The sequence below is a fragment of the Natrix helvetica genome (genome assembly GCF_964273705.1).
Source record: "Natrix helvetica genome assembly, chromosome: W".
Taxonomy (NCBI): Eukaryota; Metazoa; Chordata; class Lepidosauria; order Squamata; family Natricidae; genus Natrix; species Natrix helvetica.
This window is the reverse complement of record NC_138555.1, coordinates 27,694,372-27,704,480: the sequence shown is the minus strand read 5'-3', so window position 1 is coordinate 27,704,480 and position 10,109 is coordinate 27,694,372. Positions and strand designations below refer to the sequence as shown.

The following is a 10,109-nucleotide window of genomic DNA, read 5'->3' as shown; positions in this document are numbered from 1 at the left end:
CCTCAAGGTAACCAATAAGAAATGAGTTAAGTGTTTCCGTGTTACACTGTCTTTGAGAATGTATAAGAATGCGTGCTTCGATAATAAAGATTGTTCAGAATTTCCAATGCTAGCTATGTGCTTGCTTTCTGAACCTGGCTGCCAAATAAACTTTTCCTGTATCCTGAGAAGTCTAAGCCTGTCATTTTCTGCAACATGACAGCTTTAAGACTTGCGTGCTTCAAATGCCAGAGTTTCTGCGCCAACATTTTGGTTGCTAAGCAAGAGCGTTGTTAAGTGAGTTTCACCACATTTTACAAGTTGGCCACGCCCACCCAGTCACATGGCTGGCAAGCCATTCCCACAAAGCAGGCCACACCTACAGAAGAGGTTGTAAAAAAATTTGAAACCCACCACTGACAAAGAGGGCCAGTCTTCACTCATAGTAGCAGACGTTCACAAGCACCCAACACCTGTAGGAAGTGTTGGTACTCGTTGGTACTGGTCATCTGAAATTCTACAATGTTGTTTTATTAACATGAAAAGGGGAAGATGTTACAGGTCTACCTTATATGCAGCTCTATCATTCCTCTCTAGCGTAGTTTTTTCCTGTATCACATTGCCACTCTAGGATTCATCTCTATTGTTCCTGTGATGCATTTCCTGTTCCTGTTGTATTACTCTCTCTAGTAAAATGGTTTCTGCACAATGATGGCTTGTAGTGTGCTTACCCTGCAAGAAACAGCTGTAGCCGCGAGATCTCATTTAGTAGATCCAGCTGTTAAAGGCGAAGGAACGCCGCTTGGTACTTTCGTCATTAACTTTCTAGCCAGTTTCTCTATCGCACGAAAATCCAACGCTCATTGGCTGTTATTCTTTGAAGCACCTCGCCGCCAATAGGCCAGGCGTGAAAAGTGTCTTATTTGTATTGGCTGGTAGAGAGAGAAGGCGGAGCTGCTCACAGTCCTATAAAACCAGACTTCCCGGATTACTGTCTTCCTTTTTTTCCTGGTTGCGTTGGCATCTGAATTGGGAGGTAAAGGAGCTTTATCTTGCCATACTAGGATTGGGGTTACTGAGTCGAACTGGGTAAGCGGAGCGGCGGCCAGCAATCGAAAAAAGTTCGTTAAGAAAAGAGTCTCGCGGCCTACGCTTAGCAAGCGGCGGAGCACATGCGCTTGAGAAGCTTGGCGCTCGAGCCTCCATTTTCTACCCGTCCCCCGCTTCCTGCACGTGCGCCGGCCTCTGAAGCGCCGCTTGCAAGCTCAGCACTGATTTCCCGCTCCGGGATCGTGGCCGGTCCTACCTTTCAGGAGTTGCTGAATGGCAGTTTACACCCATTCCCGCCAGCACGTCTGAGAATGAGGGTATTATAGGAGTTACCAGCATGTTCCCACTTCTCGGCCCTCGTTTTTGTTAGGTGGTCTATAGGTTAATCAGTTCATGCAGCTTTCTTAATGTCCTTCACTGGAATTAGTGACTTCTCTTTTGACGCGTGTAACTTGGTTTCTAAATATGGAACTTTACCTTGCAAATGGATTCTCAAACTTGAATGAAAAAGCCTAGGTATCAAGTGCCCCCTTCCATCTGACTAAGGGCAGCAAGTTAGAAAAAGAAAATAAACCCTTTTTGTGAGATAACTCTGAAATTTGGGGGCAGTGGGAGATCATTTATTTTGTATTGTATCACATTTATATGCCCCGTTCTCTGACATAACTGATTCTGAAGTGACTCTGGGCGATATACAATAAAGGCATACAAGGTCGCCCCAAAGCATTTAAAAATAAAATAAGATCAGGGAATGTCTATTGAAAACTTCGTGAGTGGCTGAATGTTGATAATTCTGTACAGCCTTGCCCATTCAGAGTTAACTGGTGTATTTTTCTTAATATATCAAAGTACAATTTTCCTCCCTTGAGAACATCTAAGAAAGTGCCCCTTAAATGAATACTGAATTTAATAAAAACTGGGATGAGGTAGTGCAAAATAAACCTCTAGGTATAAAAATGTTGGGAGAGGGCTGCCCCTGTTTGTAAACTGCATATATGCCATTCCCTTAACTGGGATGTTTTACTTCCTATTAATTCAGTAAATTAGTGAATCCTTTATAAGCAAAGCTTTATGAAAAATGCTTCATAAGGACCATGAAAGCTGGGGGGTTTTAACTTTCATTTCTGTGTGGTCTTTGCCATTCTATCCTTGCCTAATTTGGAAATAGGACACCATGTTTAGCCAGGACTAATGGTAATTAATGTGTTACATGTAAGTCTAAACCATCTGTTTAAATTTTAAAAATACCACCTTCCTCTGAATCAATGTCTAGCTAGTCAAAGAGAAAGGGGAAAATAATGGTTTCTGGCTTGGGTGGGTGGGTGGGTGGGTGGGAGAATAAATAGGTGAGGTGAAACAGATCTATAAAAGGCTAGTGCAGTTCACTGTTGTATAAAGATATTCCCAATTAAAAATGTGAACTGAAAGATGAATTTGGTTTATGAAATGCAGATAATTTGGTAGTGTTTATTGATATTGGATGAGACTACCACTTAGAATAGAAGCTCTCTATCAGTTGAGTCTGCCACAAATTTGAGTGGTATGCCAATAGTAATATCTCCAGTGATTTCATTCTGTTACACTGCTTGCATTTGTTTAAATATTGTTTGTCCACAGGCTTGGCCTCTGTCTCTTTAGGCCAGAATGCCTGTTGCCAGGAGTTGGGTATGTCGGAAGACCTATGTCACTCCCAGGCGGCCTTTTGAAAAATCACGCCTTGATCAGGAGTTGAAACTTATTGGTAAGATGTATTCATTTATTCATCTTTTGATTTTAGACAAATTGTGCCATGTGAAGTAAATATGTTAAATGAATGGATAACGAAACTATTAAGAACTATACATTCATAGCTGCTGTCAAGTGAAAACAATGGAACAGTTTCCTTTCTAGGCAGGGGGTTGGACTAGAAGACCTCCAAGGCCCCTTCCAACTCTGCTATTGTATTACTATTGTATTGCCTCCTGTAGTTGTGGGTGTTCTATTGCTGGAGGTTTTCAAGAAAAGTTGGACAACAATTTGTCCGGGGTGGTATAAGGATTACTGCTTTGAGCAAGGGGTTGAAGTAGAAGACCTCCAAGTTCCCTTCCAGTCATATGATTCTATGAAATAAGTCCCAAAACTGTTTTGTTTTTTCTGCCATCTTCCAAAATGCCACAACGTTTGAGAAAATACTCTTTTTGTTGGGAAATGAATTCTCCAATTGAAAAATTAAAACAGAAAAAGATCACATTTTGATGGGATAAATTGGAAGGGGTGATATTTTCCTTAACCAACAAAGATTCAGATTGAATTCTGTCCAGAAGGAGAATGGGTTTTTAAGAAAAATATAAAAGAGAATTGGAAGCCCCCTGGAGACTTTTGCATGAAATGGAAAAAAAAGGCATTTTTGATTTTGATGATTTTGGGGAAATAATAGAGAAAAGTGAGGATTTTTTCTAATCATAAGAGTAATTGTGTATACACAGACACATATATAAATAACTTAAGGTGGTAAACATACCGAATAATACTCCATCCTCCAATTTTCCTTATAACAACAACCCTGTGTGGTGGGTTGGAGTGAGATAACTGGCTCAAGGTCATCCAGCTAGTTTTCATGCCTTTGGTGGGACTATAACTCAGCCTCCTGGTTTCTAAGCCAGCACTTTAACCACTACACCAAACTGGCTTTGTAATATGCAATGCAAAGGAAATTGGAAGCTCCCATTTTTTCTTTGATTCCTTCTGCACGCTTTTCCTTTTTTTCTTTGCTTCTGCTCTGCATTAGTTTATATTAGTTTTTAGGATGGTATCCTATTGCACCGTCTGGAGGGGCTGGGGGTGAGGGGCACCGTTTTGCGGTGGTTCTCCTCCTACCTCTCTGGCCGAGCGCAATGTGTGTTGACGGGGGCAGAGGTCGACCCTGAGGCCGCTCACCTGCGGAGTGCCCCAGGGATCGGTCCTCTCACCTCTCCTGTTCAACATATATATGAAGCCGCTGGGCGAGATCATCCGTGGATTCGGGGTAGACTACCATCTGTACGCTGACGACACCCAGTTGTACATTTCTACCCCGAACCACCCCAACAATGCCGTCGAAGTGATGTCCCGGTGTCTAGAAGCCGTGCGGATCTGGATGGGAGGTAACAGACTCAGGCTCAACCCATCCAAGACTGAGTGGCTGTGGCTACCGGCACCCCGGTTCAACCAGCTATGTCCATCACTGGCCATTGGGGGCGAACAGCTGGCCCCCATGGATCGGGTTCGCAATTTGGGCGTCCTCCTAGATGCCCGGCTGTCAATGGACGACCATGTGACGGCCGTGGCAAGGGGGGCGTTTCACCAGGTTCGCCTGGTGCGCCAATTGCGCCCCCTATTGGACCGGGATGCCCTCCACACAGTCACCCATGCACTTGTGACGTCTCGGCTGGACTACTGTAATGCTCTCTACATGGGGCTCCCCCTGAGATGCACTCGAAGGCTGCAGCTAGTTCAGAATGCGGCCGCGCGGGTTGTTGCGGGAGTCTCGAGGTACTCCCATGTAACACCTCTCCTGCGCGGGCTACACTGGCTACCTGTGGCTTTTCGGGTGCGTTTCAAGGTACTGGTTATCATCTTTAAAGCGCTCCATGGCACAGGACCAAGGTACTTGCGGGATCGTATCCTGCCCCATACATCCCTTCGACCGATCCGCTCTCACAGGGAGGGGCTCCTCCGGGTGCCGTCCACGAGGCAGTGCCAGCGGGCGATGCCCAGGAGTAGGGCCTTCTCTGTGATGGGCCCGACCCTCTGGAATGACCTCCCCCGTGTCATCAGAACAATCACTGATCTCCGCTCCTTCCGTAAGATGCTCAAGACCCACCTGTTTAGTTTAGCGGGCCTGGCCTAATCCCAATCTAGTCCCTCAATTCTGTACTTTTAAATTTTGGGGGTTGTTTTAAGCTAATTTTTAACTTTTATTACCCTGTACAGCCTTATAGTTTAATTGGTTTTTAAGTGTATCTATTTTATATTAGGTTTTAATGTGGTGTCTGTACACCGCCCCGAGTCCCTTCGGGGAGAGGGGGCGGTCTATAAATTTAATAAAATAATAAAATAAATAATTTAATTTTAATAAAAATTTTATACCAAAATGCCACAAGGGAAGAGGTGTGCTAATCAAGAGCAAGTTTTTCAGAGGAATGGGGCTAATTCTGAGAAGACCTTAAAAGTTGGTGAAAGGATCTGTCCTTGATTGAATAGCTGTGAGCCTTAAAGTAACTGCATTTGAACTTTAGAATTCCTTTACTAGGTGAATATGGGCTGCGGAACAAGCGTGAGGTATGGCGAGTGAAGTTCACTTTGGCAAAGATCCGCAAAGCTGCCCGAGAGCTGCTCACCCTGGATGAGAAAGATCAACGACGCCTTTTTGAAGGTAAACTAGATACTGAACAACAGCTTTGGCACTGTTGCTTTTGGGACCTATGACTCACTTGAGGAAGCCTGCTGAGTACCTTGATATATTTAACTTTATTTACACATACCAGTTTTGTAAGTCACTAATCTGATTAATAAAATAGGTGGTGTGTGTTATAAGATTATACAAAGGCCTGGTTTCCACAATATGTTAAATGGTGTCAGGGAAAAAGTTAATGTGTGATGGAAATACCAAAAGGATTACTTGAGCCAATCAGTTTACCACTGATAGTTGAATTTAGTTGTAACAGACCTACTGTACTTTTCAGAGTATAAGACGCACCCCCCACCCCCCAAAAGTGGGTGAAAAGTGTGGTGTGTCTTATATACCAAATGTCCCACCCACCCTTTGGCCTATTTTGGCCTCCACGCGTCACATTTTCGGTCAGTTCCAGGCGGCGGGGATCGGCAATGGTGAATGGGTTGCGCCCATTGAACTGTGCTGAATGGGCTGCAGTGAACGGGCCAGATAAATACTGGATGGATGCTGGGAGGCAAAGGCAGATTTTTTTTTCTTGTTTTCATCCCCCCCAAAAATGTAGGTGTGTCTTATACTCCGAAAAATACGGTAGTTATGACAAGTTTAAACTATACCCTTTCTAGCTTGCATACCTCAGTTTTTTTTTAAAAAAGTGTAAAAGAGTCTTGCCTTATGAAGTTCACTAGCAAGGTCGGAAAGGTAAGAAAATACCAGCCAGAAAAAGATAGGCTACAGTGGCCAAGCCAGTACTGTGCCAGCCTAAGTAATGAGAATGGGGTTAGTAATGAAAACATTATTATTGCCTTATGTAAGAGCTTGCTAAGATACTGGGCTCCTTCTGAAACAAATGGGTAGGGATTCTGTAGTATCAATTTTTTGAATCAAGTTGTTTTGAGAATTGACAGAACAGTCGGATTGGACTTAAATATGTTCTGTGAACAAAGGCACCATTGATGTTGAAGTGTAATTTATAATCGCAAGGTCTCTGTTCAGTTGGAAACACACAATTATTGATAATACTTTCCACAATCTACCCCAACACTGTTCTTGTCCCCATACCATTTCTATATCCTGGGATTGCTTAATTTGTATTTCTTTGCATAGACAGTTAACTGTGATAGTTGTATCTTTTTCAATTCTGCACCCATAAATATGCTAATCTGAACATTGTCTCTTTTAACATTATATAGAAAGACCCATTCAGTTTGCTGATGTCTCAAATTTCTCTCAGGCAATGCCTTGCTGCGCCGTTTGGTCAGAATTGGGGTGCTGGATGAAGGCAAAATGAAACTGGATTACATCCTGGGCCTGAAAATTGAGGATTTCCTGGAGCGTCGTCTCCAAACCCAGGTCTTCAAACTGGGCCTGGCTAAGTCCATCCATCATGCTCGTGTGCTTATCTGCCAGAGGCACATCCGGTATGCTACTGAGAGCCAAAGTTTGGGGAGTGTGAAGTTTAAGTTAACTGCTGACATTGGGTGTCAGCATCAGAACCTGTGCCTCTGAAGTAACATTTTGCAATGTCTTACTTGTAGCCTGTGCCACGATAACTGGCCCTGGCTTCAGCCTTTCCCATTTCCTTAATTAAGCATGTATTTTACCACCAGCTGGAATTAGGTAGGTTTTACCTAATATAGGCAGCAACAGCAACTTTCACATATAAATGAGTTTCTTCCATGATATCCTGGTGTGTTGGCTACTTCTGAAATGTAGTTCCATATCTGTTTTGTAAATTGGTATAAGATTTTAGTGTACTGAATCTATATATATATATAAGCGAAAACCACTCACGCCAGATCAAAAAATCTCCAGAACTGTAAAGCCTACAAACTTGAAATGTGGCACATATGTTCCTCTTGGCTTCTAGGTGCTTGCTTGGAAAGGATTTTTTCGAAATGACCATCAGATCATTAGTATTTTTTATCTTATTATTAACATGCTCTAATGCTAAGGAGCTAAACGTTCTACTCCCCTCCCAAACTGAAAACCTGGGCGTGGCCAGTGGGTGACTCATCTGGCCTGCTGGCTGGGAGTTTGGAGAGGAGCCTGAGGGGGAGAAGGGGATAGGATAGGGGAGGTTTCTGTGGGGCAAGGCTGAGGATGTTTTGACCTAGGCTTCCTGAGACAGTAAAAAGCACATGCTTAGTCCCCCAAACCCTCTTTTTATTTCAATGGCTGTGAATTAAGTTCATTCACAGCCCTTAATGAGTCACAAATAGTTTGTAAAGAGTCCAACGGAAGTCTGCTACAGTCTTTTGGGATAAGGCTGATAAGCACCCACCTTTATCTTCCTTGAAATGCTGCCAAAGACCTAATTGGCAATTAACTTTGCAAGGCCAAACGAGCACAGATTCAAAATGGAACTTTAGAGTTTACACCGACCACAATGAACAAAGTTGCTTCCTGCAAAGGCTCACGTGCCTTTGCTCCTCCTTTATGTCTTATGGGAGGGGCCAATCATCTCCAAGCCTTACTCCTGAGTCACCCCTTTTGTCTTAACTGTTCTTGCCTTTTGGCAGCTCTGCGCATGCGTGCGCTGAGAACAGGCTCCCCTTGTTCTCTGCCTCACTGATGTCAGACTTTGGAGGCTCCGGAGGCAGCACATAACTCCCAGATGGCCCTGGCTCTGCATCCAGTGCAGAGCCCTCGTCTGAGCCTTCCCCAGACTCCAGGACTGGTCCATGTTCCTCCCCAACTTCCTCTCTGTCTGACTCTACTGCCAGTTCTGTAGGCCGCCGGGTGACCACAACACTATCCCTCACCGCAGGGCCCCTCCACCGGATCTGGCGATCCAGATGTAACAGGAATTGATCTTGGAATGCTTTCACCGCAGGCCACCAGCGGACCACAACAGAGGGAGAGAAGGGGATAGGATAGGAGAGGCCTCTGTGGCAAGCCTGAGGGAGAGAAGGGGAGAGGAGAGGCCAATCGTAACTACGTATTAATTTTCGAGCTGTAAGTGTCGATTTATCAAGCCCGATTGCATAGTTTCGTAGCGCAGCACGGGTATTCAGCTAGTATGTTATATTTATGGGGAGATGAAGGCCATGATAAAATTGCAACTAGTACTTTGCTTCTTTTCCAGCACTGAAAATACCTTCCTTGCACTGCCAAGGCAATTTTAAATGGTTTGGAGGTGGGGGAAGGCTGGGGGTTGGAGGATAAAAACTGATTAAAACTACAAAGCATAAAATTTGGTCATTGTTAAATGGGTTTCTTGCCTGAATAGCTTACTGTCCAGTCAGCACTAACACCATTTTGATTGCTCTATAATTCATTGTTAGTAACAATAATTGCTCCTTTAAAGAGTGAAACTCCAACAGAGAATATTTGTAGCTCAGGGTTGAAATGAGGGGTCCTTGTGATGTTACCCAGTTTGGGTAATGAAATATCTGCAAGAAAACAACCAAGCTCGCACAGCACAAAGGATCCCTGAGTGAAATTAGATTCCAAATGAATCCAGAAGCCTCTTGCAGTCACTGCAAATAACACTGAAGCCAGCGGCCATTGGGACTTTTGACTTCTGAATGTTGAGGGTAGGCTGTGAGCTCAGGAAATATTTGTAGAGCTTGTTTGTTTTGTCATATATTTCCCATGAGTTCTAGACAAGATTATTCACTGATCTAATCATTCCTTCCTCCCTTTTAGTGTAAGGAAGCAAGTGGTGAACATCCCTTCCTTCATTGTTCGGCTAGACTCCCAAAAGCACATTGACTTCTCGCTCCGTTCACCTTATGGTGGTGGCCGGCCAGGCCGTGTCAAGAGGAAGAATGCCAAGAAGGGCCAGGGTAGTGCTGGCAGTGGTGATGACGAAGAGGAAGATTAAAGTGTATTGTGTCGCTTTCCTGCCACATAAACCAGTGGGCCATTGAGCCTATCTTTACTAACATCATCCAATAAAGTGTTTGTAGATAAAATACTGTAGTTCCATGGCATCAAGACAATTATGAACTTGAACATGTTTTTTTTCTTGCCTCTGCTCACCCAGCAATAAGAGCTCTGTAAATTGAATGTTAGCTTCACACTTCCCAGATTGAGATGTTTGCTTCTTGCACAAAGGGGAATGGAATATGAGAAGGGAGCAAAGAGGAAAATTGGTAATGCAAATGAGCTGGGAGAGGAGGTGACAGGCCTGGCTGTTTGAGAATGCTACATGGGCACAATTCTTTCCTTTATACTACTTTAGCTCCAACTCAACACGCTCCAAGACATAATTTCAGGGGATTGGTTTCTTCCCTTTCCCCCCATCTTTCCTTTTGTTTGTTTTTGTCTTGCCAAATTTAAACTGAACTGGAGAGAGGCCATTTATGATGTGGGCTTCGGTCATTTTCCCTGCACCCTCAATACCACTTTTCTATACTTTGCAGTACTGTCTCAAATGGAATTATTTCCAAAATGGCTGTACACATACACTGGACATAAGGTCTTGCAGATAAAAATAGTGCAAAGGTGAACAATAGAAATAGGGGAAATAAGTTAGGCTCTGTTCCAAAGGTAGATCTCTGAGGAGATAAATTCCTTCACTGCTAACTTTTACCTTTTGCAAGCTTTGTTACTTTCACTCAGGAAGCGGGAAAGCAAACTGCCTCTGATAAAAACACTTTTACCTACTGTTGGAGAGGAATTGACTCGGCTTCCCGGTAGGATCCAGGAAGAGGTCTAGCTT

The 10,109-nt window shown here is 43.8% G+C and overlaps 1 protein-coding gene across 4 annotated transcripts; it reads left to right on the top strand.

Annotated features, from left to right (window-relative positions):
* The first annotated feature begins 711 nt into the window (after window positions 1-711).
* LOC309400396 (small ribosomal subunit protein uS4-like) lies at window positions 712-9,360 on the top strand. 4 transcript variants are annotated; one of them, XM_081968868.1, is made up of 6 exons: window positions 712-1,068; window positions 2,647-2,770; window positions 5,300-5,422; window positions 6,675-6,861; window positions 8,277-8,398; window positions 9,092-9,233. In XM_081968868.1, the coding sequence occupies exons 2-5, from the start codon at window positions 2,674-2,676 to the stop codon at window positions 8,386-8,388; spliced, it is 519 nt and encodes a 172-aa protein (XP_081824994.1). In that variant the 5' UTR covers window positions 712-1,068; window positions 2,647-2,673; the 3' UTR covers window positions 8,389-8,398; window positions 9,092-9,233. The 4 variants fall into 4 exon arrangements, with proteins under 4 accessions (XP_081824994.1, XP_081824992.1, XP_081824991.1 ...); XM_081968866.1 differs by lacking the exon at window positions 8,277-8,398 and having other exon boundaries at window positions 762-1,015; window positions 9,092-9,360; XM_081968865.1 differs by lacking the exon at window positions 8,277-8,398 and having other exon boundaries at window positions 770-1,068; window positions 9,092-9,360.
* Window positions 9,361-10,109: the final 749 nt, after the last annotated feature.